Here is a 14,021-nt window from a genome sequence, read left to right on the forward strand (position 1 = left end):
CGTCAGCATGTGGGTCAGGCAGGCCGGCAGCCGGGGTGAGAGCCGCCCACACAGGCAGACGGCGGGGGCGTCGGAGAAGAGGTGGCAGAAGGGGACACCATGGGGGGCCGAGGCGTGGGTGGAAGGCGGCAAACCTGGCTGAGACCAGGATGAGGCCCAGGAACGGCAGGGCGGCTGGCGCAGGGGAGCGTCGGCGGCCGGGCCGGGCTGGGCAGACCAGACTGGCGGTAGGGGAGCCGACGTCCTGCAGGCTCCGACCCAGGGAGGCGAGGCGAGCAGAGGAGAAAGTAGGAGAGGCGCAGGGGGTGCCCCAGGCAGGGGGTGCCCCAGGCAGGGGGTGCCCCAGGCAGCGGGTGGTCAGCGGGAACGGAGCCGGGCCGGCCAGATGGCTGGTGCTACGGGTCCAGCTTCCCGGCTGCGATCGAATAACTGAATTCAATGTAAGCCAAGGTCAGTTTTAATTCTGTGCTTTGCTGGTGCTACAGGATCCGCCACTGAGTCCATATGCCCAAGCTAAACCCATGCTGAAGCGGGGGCAGCTGTGTTCCACCGAAAGGGAAAAATGAAGGCGCTTTTTAACTATGCTCATTAATACGGTCGAGGGAACCTTGAGGAGACTTGACTGGTGGTGTTGAGATGCATAGAAGTTTTCGTCGAGATTCCACTTTTCAGGGATGGCGTTTCGATTCTTCACATCCTGCCTTCCACTAAGGTGCGCATTTAATTTAGTAGAAATAGCTACCAATTGAATACTTGGATAATCTTTTTCTTTATATGAAAAATAAAAGATGATTATTTGTGTACGCGTACATGTGTGGGTCAGGACTGGAATCAAACATAGGTTAAAGTCTTTGGCCAAGAACAAACAATGGGCAGATTCATAAGTTAGAATCTATAATTCCACTGTGAATTTAATTAACCTGTTACTGTAACTAAGGGGGCTGGGGCGGGGTGAAGGGGGTCAATGGGGGAAGAAAAGGGACCTCTGTAATACTTTCAACAATAAAGATAAATTTAAAAAAAAAAAAAAGATAAACTGGGCCCTGGCCAGTTATCTCAGTAGGTTAGAGCATCATCCTGAGAGGCCAAGGTTTCAGGATCGATCCCCAGTCAGGGCACAAACAAGAATCAACCGACGATGCATAGATAAGTGGAGCAACAAATCAATGTTTCTCTCTCTCTCCCCGCTTCCTCTATCTCTCTCAAATCAATAAATTTTTTTAAAAAAGATAACCCTGCCTCAGTTGAGCTATAGATTGTAAATCCTGTGTCAGATCAAATTTTTGCCAACAGATACTAATGAAAGCAGAGGATATTTAGTCAGAATGGAACGGAAAGTGAAAACACAGCCATTAATATGCTTATTATGATATTAGCAAATATTCAGTCTTTAGGATGATCCATGGTATATTCAACAGTTATCACAGAAGCACAGTTTTTTAAGTGATTTGTCCAAAGTTTCTATTCATCCATCCTAGTAACAGAGCCAAGTGTTGCTGCCCGAGGTACAACAGCTGCCCTGGGAATCCTGTCCAACCAGCAAGTCCACCACTCTCCGCAGTTATATCTGGTCTTTCCCACCCCCAAGCACACACACAGATTTTTGTCATTCTTGGCACTGGGCAATAGAAGTGGCGAGACGTGCCAGCGAGCTCCGAAGGCAGAGTGTCGCCCCACCTGTTTCACGCTGCAGGCCAGGCTTCCCAGGGCGCGGCGGTGAGGGGGCTGCTTCCCTGCAGGGCAGCCGAGTGGGCACAAGTGAAACAGTGGTCGGAGGGCTTTTCCACGTGCACCTGCTGGTTGTGATGTTGCACTGCAGCTTTGCGAGATGTCACAGCCGGGGTAAAACTGGGTGCACAGGATCTCTCTGTATTATTTCTTCCAACTGCAGCTGACTGTGCAATTATCTTAGAATTAAAAGGCTCATTATAAATAAATAAGTCAATCCACAGGGTGAATTTCTCAGCCTGTCCCTTTCCCCCTCCTGAAAGGGCAGATCGGCCCAACAAAAATCTACCTGCAACCACCAGCTGAGAGTCTTTGGCATCCATATTGATGAACACAGGCAGGTGTATCAGGAGGCCTTCAGGTATAAGTAAAAAAATTGTAAACTTCTAAAGAGAATGTTTTAAACTTTTTTTTTTTTTTTTAATTCCCCAAAGTCCCTAAGAGGAAGGACACAGTGAGTGCTAAATGAGAGAATGACAAACGTTTTGAGAGGCCAGTGTGCCACCCGGACCTATTCTCAGTATTTCTAGTTTCATCAGGAAACAGCGGGGCTGTTTTTTGAGGTGAAACAGGGCCTCACACGGGCCAGAGCAGAGCAAGACCACAGGCCTTGCTCTCAAACCACAGCTCGCACCCGGCCTTGCAGAAGTGGGAGGAATACTTGTCTGGTTCCCAGGACAAACAGGCTCTCACCTGAGCAGTTCTTGTGGATTTTTTGACATACATGTGCCCACATATTCAGTCTTTTTGTGGGGAAGACATTGATTGATATGGGGTGTTTCCCTTCACAATCTATTTAAAACTAGGTGTTTCAATTATCAGGTCAATTAAAACTATTAAGTACAACACATGTATTTTGAGCCTAATTTTAGACTGTATCAGCACAGCTACCAGATACTATACACATTTGCGTCTATCGATATGGTTGGAAACTTTTGTTTTGTGACTTGGAGCAGAGCCCCAAGCATAGTTGCTGGGATGGCTGAGAGCCAAGGAAGTATGAGGGATAGTTCTAAGACTTATGGGTTTTTTTGTTGTGTGTGTTTTTTAAATATTTTTTATTGATTTTTAGAGAAAGAAGAAGGGAGAGGGAGAGAGAGAAACATCAGTGATGAGAGAGTTGTTGACTGACTGCCTCCTACATGCCCCCCACTGGGGATCGAGCTGTAACTAGGGCAAGTGACTGGCAATCAAACCATGACCTGGATTCTAGGACAACCCTCAACCACCCAGCCAGGCTAGGACTTAGATTTTAGGACCTGGTTTTAAGTCCCAGTGCTTAGATGGGTGAGGGCCAGAAAGTAGGGAAACTCTTGACAAACAATCTTTATGACTCTCAGATAGCAGGTGAGCAAGCAGAGCACAGAGCTGGGAGGAAGAGGCCACTTCCCCCTTGACCCTGAAATCCGCGCTGCTCTGACCACCCACGGCTGCCGAGCTGGGCGGCTCTAGCAGCGGCCGTGGACGTGGGCCCGTCAGCGCTGCTTTCAGGACAGCAGTGACAGCCTGCCGCTTTCCACGTGGCCCTGCAGGAGGCAGACCTGGAGGAGCCAGAGCAGAGAGAACAGGTGCATCTGCGGGGCTACGGCAGCAGGTTCGTGAGCGAGAATGATGCATCCTGTTGGGGACGCCCAGAAATAGCTGGAGGACACAGGTCGAGCTGAGATGCTGTCGTTACCTTTATAATTTGGACATCAAAGGAAAGGGAACCTGATTTCACATCATCTGGGAGGCCTGGCCACGCTATAACTGAACTGTAATTGCAATTCACGGGCTGGTTTATAAGTCACCTAATTTCACAGGGTAATTGATGGCTTACAATAAAACAAGGAGACTACAGCCATTGCCAAAGGACTGAGAAATGGGCAAAAAATGTGTCAGGTTAAACAAAAAGGGCCTAATGCAGAGCTTGGAAGGAGAAACTCGCCCATGGAGGGTTTTCACCACAAAGCCCCGCATTTCTTTCCAAGAAGAACTTAGAGCGGACAGAAAATGAATGGAGGACTTGTCTTGGGCATGTCCTGCCACTCTGCTTAGACTGAGAAATGGCAGTTTTCCCACCGAGTGGTTCATGGACGTGGGTACTTGGGTATCACTGCTGACCCAGGGTATCCTTAGTTCTTGAGCCACTTCCAGACCAGTCTTGTCAGCTCCCACAGGACCGGTGGCTTCCTCTCCTCCCGGTAAGAGCCACCTGGGGTGCAGATGAAGGTCGCAAGTGTTAGGAGGCATGGTTACAGCCTGGAAAACCACTCCCCCAGAGTCTCCACTCTTCCCACCTGCTGGCATCCCACCTGCTGGCATCCCACCGCAGGTTTCAGTGAGAAACACCACCTAGCAAGCTCTCTGCTGTTAGAGCAGCTTCCCTGAGAACAGAGCCAGGGAAGCACACGTCGCAGCCCAGCTGACCATCCCATGCTGTCTGTCCATCTCCCTCCTGCCACTAACTTTATCTGCTCCTCCTGCGGCTCTCAGCTCGTAAGGGACATCCTCAGGAAAGCCTTCCCTGACCGGGGTGGGCCTTTCGTTACCCCCTTCACTTCTTCATACTTATAATTAGTTAATACTGATATAGTTGTGTATTGAATTCCTGCAGATCACAAGGACACGGGTCATGCCCAATTGTCCACTGGTGGGCCCTCAGTGCCTGGCACATGGAAAATAAAAGTATTTGTTGCATGGATGAAGGTTAGTGACATCTGCAGAGCTTTCCCTGTGCAGCTTAAGGCTTCGGCTAAAGTGCTTGGTGTTTTGCTTCATCCGTCCCACTTCTGCTATAAATATTTTTTAACATTATGTAAGCAATATGTGAATACGTGATCACTGTAAAAATATTCAAACAACACATACGCATAAATATGAAAGTTGTGGTCTTATATATGTAAATTATGCCACAATCAAGCTATTTTTTTTAAAGGCATAACATATATTCAGAGTGTTTTAGTGAGAGTCCAACCAGAAGGCAGAAGCCGTGCTCAACATCACAGAGGGAGTTCAATACAGCTGATGCAGGAGGGGAGAGGCCAGAGATCGCCCACCACCAACCTGGGGCTCGAGGGATGAAGGGAGAAGACAGTGTGGCTGGAGCCCCGGTGCTGGGGCCACCTGGAAGAATATGGAACCCCAGCAGCCCCCCAGGCTAATGCTGGACCATGGGGAAAGGGCTGTACAGCAGGTGCTGGGGACATGGATGAGACGCTGCCTGTCACCATTAGAAGCAGAGAAGAGGGGAGAAATAACCTGGCTTCTCCCCTCCGCTCACTATGTTCCATCCCTGGCTCTCTTTGGCCAGGTCTGTAAGGGCAACTGGGAAAATTGTTCCCAGGGATGCAAAGCCCAGGATTGAGGACTGCAGAGAATAGATCTGAGAGCAAAAGGACAAAAAAACCAGCATGTGCAGTTTAAAATAAAATACATAAATAGCATCAGGATATATTCAGTGCTCTAAATTTATCACATCATTTTTACAGGGATGAAATCTCGCTAAAATGCCCGTTGAGAGCAGGCTTGAGTCACCGAGTCAACAGTACAGCAATGGAGCACAGAAGGCGGTGGCAGACAGCAGGTGTGCTGCAGGAGAAATGCACTCCCCGCGACAGGAAAGGCATGTCGCAAAGCGGTAGCTCAGAGGACGGGTGTGGGTGCAGGTCTTGTTCCGAGGCAGCCAGGCCTGACCTGCTCTGCAGAGTGGGAAGGGGCGGGGTCGTGGGCTGATCACTGCCCAGGAGCAGGCTCGAGTCCGACTGTCGGTCGCAGAAAACTCAGGTCTCCCACTTCAACGCATGACTTCTGCAAAATGAGGAACCAAAACGCAGAGAAGTGACGTGATAGGACAAAAGCCTATTTTTTGTCCTTTTCTGTGTCTTGGGGCGCGGCGGCTGTGAGTCACTGAGCAGCCCCAGAGCATTCTGGCGAGAAGTGAGGAGCCCCGGAAGCACCTGCTCCCGTTGACCCGTTTCTTAGACAGTGCTGGGCACCTGGCATGTCTTATGAAGGAATTTGCCAGAGGAGACCTTTTCCTTAGAAACTCATCTGGCGTCCAGAGCCTGGATCTAATGGCCTTTGGCAAAATTGTGGAACCTTCAGCATGTGCTAGGTGCAAGGATGAACAAAATGCATTAAGGAATGAGCCTGGCCTTCCAGGAGTCCAGAGTCTCACAGGGGATGGGAAATGAATAGGGTGATGATGATACCCTGTGATAAATATAATAAGATCTGTGGCCCAGAAGAGGGAGTGAGTCATTGCTGGGGGAGGGCCACTCAGGGAGGTGCACAAGGGGTGACATCAGAGAAGGTGCAGAAGGAAGGCCAGGAGCTCCAACTCCAAGGCTAAAACAACAGCATTAACCAACCTTGCCTGAAACGACACTCTTACTCCTTGAGGATTTACAGAGCAACTGTTCTTGCCTTCTTCACCTCCCATCATGCATTGGAAACCATACATACATAATATTTTTGAAAGTAAGTGACAGATAAAATGAGCCCACTGGCCCCATCAACCAGGATCAGCAGGGCCAGATAGACCTTCAGAGACCGAAAGCGATGATGATCCCCAAGCATAATTTTAAAAATTTTTATTGAATTTATTGGAGTGACAGGGGTTAATAAAATGATTTAGGTTTCAGGTGTATAGCTCTACAATACATCTGTACATTGTTCCCCCATGTAATTTAATGGGAAATCAAATGCCATCAGTCAAATGCCTCTGAGGAAGTCCAGCAAAGTTCTGTCTTTTCCCACAACAACATCTTTTTATGTTTTTGCAAATATCAAATAGCTAACCATTATCCACACAATATTTTTGGTGTCTCAGCTTTGCAGGTGGCCCACACATGTGTTGGCCGGTCTGCCCGAGGAGAGATCCCCTTTGCACTCTGAGACACCCAGACGAGGTTGTCCCCAACATTTTTAACCAAGTGGACTTAGACCTGTTCCTTCACTTCCCCACAGAGCACATGCATTACGATTTTGTTCTTTATCTCCCTCTGTCAATACTCTCACCTTGCAACTCAGGAAGGTCATCTGAAGGCCTGAAGGTTGGGTTAACCATAAAGGAAGGCTGAGGTGAGAAACGATTTCCTTGTACCGAGCTCAGCAGCTTTTAACAAGAGGAACATCCTATTATAGTCAGGTGTTGATGACCACAGGCTTCTGAAACAGACATGGTCGGCTCAACATGCGCTCTTTCATATGACCTCGTGATCTTGGACAAGCTACTTCACACTGCTCGTCCGACTTTTACCCTCTACAGGATGTAGTCATTCTATAGAGGTCATTCTTTCAACAAACATTAGATACACTCCTACCAAGTACCAGGCACTATTCTTGAAAAGATATTGCAGTAAACAAACCAAGATTCCGGCCCTTACAGAGAGCTACATTCTATGAGAAGAAGAGAGACAACAAAAATGAGTAAGTAGTTACATATTATGTTAGGAAGAAAAGAGGCTAGACAGCATTGGCAGCGTTGTTGTTCTAGATGGAATGACCAGAAGACCCCGAGCGGGGGGGTGACTCAGTGTGTGTGATACAGCAGCAGATGGACATGCAGCGGGACAGCCTTCCAGACAGGGACATCCTGAGGCAGGAGCAGGTCTAATGTGTTTGAGGAACAGTGAGTCTGGCTGGGAGGGTGGGGACACAGCGGAAGGAAATGAGGCCAGAGAGTGGGAGAGCCAGGGAGTGGCCTCTGACTCACATCTGAATGGGATCCCTGGGCTGCTGGGCTGAGGACATGCTTAGGAGGGCGAGGGAGGGAGCTGGGAAGCCAGTCAGGAAACAACTGCAGGGACCCAGGTGAGAGATGAAGCGTGATGTCCTTAATGTGGTGCCCGACACGAACCAACGCTGTGACCCGAGTCCACACACGCGTATCCGGCAGGGAAGACCTCAGCTCGGCTCTCGCCTGCATCTTTCTAACCTACTGCCGCCTTCGCCTTCCTTACCACCCTGCCTTTAATCTTCTTTCCCTTTCCCCTCTCCCTGCCTCCTGCTTGGCCTGCTGTCTACCTTTTCACGCTTTTATGAGTGGTCTGTTCTTCTAGCGCATAGTTCTGGGAGTTTGTCCTGAGTCTTGGGGAGAGAGCAGTGTCCCTTTCGACTTGTTGGTTCCACAGGACACATCAGAAGGATGAGGGAGCAGAGGTGGGGTGGTGGGAATGGAAGGGCCCAGAGAGAGGGCTCTGCTGAAGGTTGTACCAATGTCACGGGCAGAATAGTCAGCTCGGAGTCGAGCAGGAAAAGGGAGCCCCTCGAGGTGTGTCAGGTGACTCCTGAGAGGTCGCCGAGGCAGGGAGTTCGAGGCCGACAGGGCCACTGGGAGACCAGGAGAGAAAGATCAGAAGGCTGTTTCCAGGAACTCGGGAAGTAAAGGGGAACCATGGCAACAACCCCACACCCTCAGCACCAAAGCAAAGGGTTCTCAGAGGAGCCTCATAGTACTAGCCACCGCCTGGTGTCACAATACCAGGGAAATTGTCACAGAGGGGAGGACGGGTAGTCCCAGAGCCATTCTGACAGTGGGACTACCAGCCATGGCTCAACTCGACAAAGACGTGTCTGAACATCACATGAATATATCCCACTAAAGCCCAACTCAATGTGTCCCCGACTCAACTCCCCCCATGGCCAGACCCCCAAGATACCCATTTCCATTCTAATCCCCCCGACCAGGGAACAGAAGGGATGTTAAAAAAAAGAGAGAGATGGGGCCTTGACTAAATGTGATTTAAAATCTCTTACTTTTGCCCTGGACAGTGTGGCTCAGTGGTTAGAGTGTTTGCCCTCACACCGAAGGGTCACGGGTTCGATTCCCAACCAAGGGCATGTAACTGGGTTGCAGTTTCCATACTAGGCCCTGTTCCAGGTGAGTGCAGGAGGCAACCAATGTGAGTGTGTCTCTCTCACATCAATGTTTCTCTCTCCCCCCTCCCTCCTTTCCACTCTGTCTAAAAATCAATGGAAAAAATATCCTCTGGTGAAGATTAATCAAAAAATAAAAATAAAAAATTAATAAAATCTCTTTCTTTGACCTATTTTACAAGAACCCATGACCCTGTGCACACCTGGCTAGTGTCTCTCCCAGGCCTTGCGTGATGTTGCAAGTGAAGGCTCCTGAGGCTTAAGCTTTTCACAGAAGATCTGTCTCTGCCTAGAACAGAAGGACTCAAACTTCACTGGCCAAAGAGCCAGTCCCATCAGAGGAAGGGGCTTCGGGCCAGTGCAAAGGGCTCCCCACAGCGTTGTTTGTGTCCATAACACTTTGTCCAGCTTAGAAGTTGCTCATAGCACTACTAGATAACTTATTACATGCATACAAATTTGAATTCGTAGGTAATGAGCCACTTTATGCAGCCTTTACACCCAGACACTAAGTCACCCCCTTTGAGGTCAACAGGTCCCAAGGCTGTCCTCAGCACAAGCATGAGTTGAGGACCTGCTCTGTGTGGGCACCGCGCTAAGCTCACAATGGTGAGGAGAGCAAACATGAAGCAGCCTTTACAGGGCCCTCAGGGGAAGATTATTATTAATAATCCCATAATCAGCCAAGTCTATAATTACTGGACTGGAGAGGGAAAATTCAGGTCCTACTGAGCATATAGGACAAGGGGGCCTAACCTAGTGGAGGTGACAGGAAAGACCGAAGGATTCATTCTTCCAACAGTTATTTGTGGGCTACTCTTTGCCCACAAGGTGCTACCGGCCAGGATAACGAGGCGTGAAAGCTGCAGCATCGGTGCCTTTCCACAGCTGTCTCCTGGGGGACACTGTCACAGAGTCGTACTGCATCTGTCTGTGAGTGACAACCTGACGACAGCCTCCAGGGAGGGGCGAGGCAGGTGCCTACGTGGACATAGCAAGGCGGGTGGGCACAGTAGGACAGGCTGTCAGGAGGGGCCCAGAGGCGGAGTTAACTGGATGGACGACGAGGCGGGTGGGCTTGAAGGAGTCTCAGGCGAAAGGAGCTACAGGAGCAAAGGCCCAGGACAGGGTAGAGCTAAAGGGGGGGGGGGGGGGGGAGAAGAGAAAAAGAAGCTGGAGTGGCTGGGGAGGCTCCAGGGGAGGATGGGGCTGGAATAACAGGCACAGGCTGGCGCGCCTAGAGCCAGTGGGAGCCCCAGAAGTTCTGGGGAGTGGAGAGAAATCGCCCAATTGGCATTTACGTGATCGCTCTGGCTGCAGTGAGAATATTGGATTACCAGGGCTGCTTTGGCAGAGCTGCATCCGAATGACTCCCCTGTCTCACTCTCCTTTCCGGTAGACACAGAGATTGGAGTAAATGCACGCCAGATACGCCGTTGAAAGCACCCCAACAATGAAGGGCTGTGTGCTCGGAGGAGAGCACACTGCCCCAGTCAGGCCCAGGCAGATCAGATCTCCACACCGCCTCCTGCGGGCCTGTGGCACCCAGGGAGCCACTCACCCTCTAACCCCCACTTCCCACCCAGTCTGAAAAATGGGGACAGTTATGCTCACTCCGCTGAGTTGAATGAGCAAAGGAAAGAGTGTGTGCAATTTACCTGGCATTTGGCAGAACACAGGGCATACCAGCCGTTATTGGAAGTAATCGCAATGCAGTCGAGCTGGTTAGAGGAAGGCATCTCAACCAAAGTCGTACCAGCAAAAACACGGAACAGAGCACAGGCTCTCCTATGAAAATATATAAATACATGCAATATTATACATGTGGATACATTTTTGTAGACAGCTATCTAATGAAATCGTCCTAATACTAGTGTTGGGAAACAAGTCTATGTAACTTATGCAATTAAAATATAGACATATACAATACAGTTTAAAATTTTTCTCAATAAATTCTGTCATACACGAATTGCCTTATTGCTGCCTTTTCCTGTAGGCAGTTGCTCTCTGGAGAAGCTGAGCGTACTTGTGAGCCTCCGGACTGCACACTAGCTTCTCAAGAATAACTTTATCTCTGTTTCTGCAGAGCCTCCTGGAGAGCCTGGCACTCAGTAGTAGGTGCTCATTAAATACTTGCCAAAGGGCCCTGGCTGGGTAGCTCAGTTGGTTAGAGTGGTGTCCCGATACATCAAGGTTGCAGGTTTGATCCCCCATCAGGGCACATACAAGAAGCAACCAATGATGCATAAATAAGTGAACAACAGGTTGACCTTTCCCCCTCCCTCCCCCACCTTTCCTCTCTATCTAAAGATCAATAAATAAAAATTTTTTAAAAATACCTGCAGAAAGGAAAAATAAAGAATGAATGAATAAATTTAACTTCTGAGTCTGACAACTATATGTTATAAGCCAAAATCAAGACATGCTGTATGTTCTACAGAATATGAGTGTCCCAGAGAGAGCACGGCATAAACTATTTGAAATCCAGACCAACCTGGAAAGTTCAGGATAGCTAATCCACATATACCTCAAAATAACTGCATCTGTTTTAAAGGAGCCACGACAAGCAGCTAGAACGAGCGCCACTGTGACCTTGGGTTACGCTGATTTTTCAGCATAAAAACTGTTCCAAGCCCTTTGTGCAGGGTAGAAAGAACAATCTAGAAGCTTTTAAAGGATTTCTGTTCAACCACTGGCACAAGGACTCGGGATCCACTTTTCCCTTATCTCACTTGGTGTAATTAATGAGTCGCCCTGATGGGACATCTACTGGCACAGAGCAAGCGAGTGAAACAGCCATACATTTTGTTTGTTAAGCGCAGCTGAGCCCAGCTCAACAGAGCATCGATTCAAAAGAGGGAAATAAAATATGCAGCAGAGTTGGGAGACGAGAAACAAAGAATCCAGTATGACAATCAACAGGAGAGCCGAAGGAGCACGCAGACGACCATCAGGATGCATCTAGAGAAGTAAGCTGGAGGGGAAAGCCCGACGAAAGCTGAAAAGACCAATTTTAAATCAATGAAGACATTGAAAACTTTGTTCTAACGGAATATTTTTAAGAGTCAGGTTTATTGAAGTATAATTTATATACAATACCGTGCACCTCTACAAGTTTTAAACACCACGTTCAGTCGTATAGCTACCGTCTCGATGGCTGAGAACAGTTTCACCCCCCCACGTTCCCAGGGCCCCTTTGTGATCCACCCCTCCCTCGCCCTTAGCTCCTCAACCCCCCTCTCACCCTTAGCTCCTGGCAACCCCTCTTCTGTTTTCTGTTCCTCTAGTTTTGCCTGCTTTAAAGGAATTTAATTTAATAATGGAACTTAAAATGGGGAGGGGAGAGGAACTGAGATTTTTTTTCCTTCCACCCACTCACTTCCTACACCTGTGAACAGCATCCTTTAGTGAACTTTTATATATTAAGGACCTTTTATTTGCCAAACATTTTACCTACATGCTCTTTCCTTTTCGTAGCTTGTCCACAAAGGAGGTTGTCCCCATTTCCCAGATGGGTAAGACACTCAAGCAGGTGTCAGGCTGATAAGAGGCAGAGCAGAGATTCAAAAATCTAAGTTGACAAAAAAATGTCACCATGGCTTACCTCTGGGTGTTAGATTCTAGCTGATCTGTGCTTGCTTCTTTATACAGTATTTGTACTATCAGGGTTTTCAACAATGAGCTTATATTTTAAGAAAAGTTATTTTTCTAAATAAATATATAAATACATACTACATACACTACATACATGCACACATATATACAACATTTGTTTAATAGCTGTTTGCTGAGAGAGGAAAAAATGGTTTAGAAAGGAATGAAGGAAAGGCTCCTCTTAGCAACTGGTACCCATGCAGAAGGGAGAAGCCAGAACCAAATTTACCAAAGGAACCAGAGTCCAGCTTTGCTCTGTCTCTGGAGCCCGTCACATCTAACATCTCTACCTTCAAAAAGTTCTCTAGCACAAGTGATCTTCCAAAGTGCCGAGGATGGGCCCTGGAGGCCCAGGGAGACCCACTGAGGCGGCCCCAGCCCCAGCAGACAGCCCTCATCGCCATCGCCGGACACCAGGAGGGCACAAGCTGACCACAGCAGGCACGGGGGCGCACAGCACTCTCACCACGCCCGAGAGGCAGGAGCGTGAGCGACAAGGCCAAGGCTACTGGGACACAGGGCACTTTTTATTGGGAGGGAGGGGATCACCTCTGAACCTGACTATGCTGAGGGAATATTATTCATCCCAGGGCTGCAAGGGGACTCCTGAGAGCATCCTCTGGCCTTTAGGCAGAACCCATTTATTCCTTGTTCCAAAAAATATCTGAGGGATCTTACAAAAATGTATGTAATACAAGAATTTTTTAAAAATAGATTAGGGCCCTGGCCAGTGTGGTCCAGTGGTTAGAGCATCAGCCCTCGCACGGAGGGGTCTCCCAATCAAGGGCACATACCTGGGTTGCACGTTCAGTCCTTGGCCCTGGTCTGGGTGAGCGCAGGAGGCAGCCAACTGATGTGCCTCTCTCACGGCAATGTTTCTCTCTCTTTCTCTCTCTCTCTCTGTCTCCCCCCCTCCTTTCCACTCTCTCTAAAAACCACTGGAAAAAAATATCCTCAGGTGAGGATTAAAAAAGAAAGATTAGGTACTAGAACTGGGTACCCAAGTGGAAAAACCATGAACCTTGACCCCCTACCTCCCACATTATACGAAAATTAATTTAAGAGGGATCATAGACCTAAATGTACAAATGAAAACTATAAAGCTTCTGGAAGAAAAAGGGAGGAATCTTCACACCTTAGGATAAGCAATGGTTTCTTAGAATACAAGAAGCAACAACCATTTAAAAATTGATAAACTAGATTACACCAAAATGTAAAACTTGCTCATAAAAAGACAGTGTTCATGAAATACAGAAGAAATCCACAGACTGATATACAATTTTTGTCAAACATATATCTGACAAAAAATTGGTATCTAGAATATATAAAGAACTCCCATACCTCAAAAATTAAAAACACAAACAAAAACAAAACCACCTTAATTTGGACTGACTTGCACAGACATTCCATAAAGGAAGGTGTGTAAATGGCTGAGTTGTTGAAAAGATGCTCAACATCATTATTCATCATTATTCATTAACGCAACAATGAGGTGCTGCTACCCACACGAGAGGCTAAAATTTTAAAAAGACTGACAACACTAAGTGTTGGGAGGACACAGAACAACCTAAACTCTCAGACTCTGATGATGACACAATCACTTTGGGAAAAGGTCTGACAGTTTCTCAGGAAACGAAACACACCTACCCTCCAACACAGAAATTCCACTCCCAGGTTGTAGCCAAGAGCTGTGAGAGCACGTCCGCAGAGCCTTATACAAAACGCTCATGGCAGCTTTGATTGCTAAGCACACTGAGGTGCATTCATACAATGGAATG

The 14,021-nt window shown here is 48.1% G+C and overlaps 1 protein-coding gene across 5 annotated transcripts in view; it reads right to left on the minus strand.

Moving 5' to 3' along the window:
* Positions 1-1,294: 1,294 nt before the first annotated feature.
* Positions 1,295-14,021, minus strand: part of LOC107544413 (uncharacterized) — a 45,813-nt gene continuing 33,086 nt past the window's right edge. For 3 of the 5 annotated variants that reach the window (XR_015715198.1, XR_015715200.1, XM_016222302.2), the window contains exons 3-5: positions 10,248-10,377; positions 6,730-6,826; positions 3,933-5,517 (exon numbers count right to left, since the gene is read on the minus strand). Coding sequence is in view for 3 of the 5 variants with exons in the window: in XM_016222302.2 (XP_016077788.2) it covers positions 5,504-5,517; positions 6,730-6,826; positions 10,248-10,377 (241 nt within the window). In the remaining 2 variants the exon portion in view is untranslated. The other 2 variants (XM_016222301.2, XM_016222300.2) reach the window with 2 other exon arrangements.

This window comes from Miniopterus natalensis, chromosome 10, assembly GCF_054644295.1.
Source record: "Miniopterus natalensis isolate mMinNat1 chromosome 10, mMinNat1.hap1, whole genome shotgun sequence".
NCBI classification, from domain to species: domain Eukaryota; kingdom Metazoa; phylum Chordata; class Mammalia; order Chiroptera; family Miniopteridae; genus Miniopterus; species Miniopterus natalensis.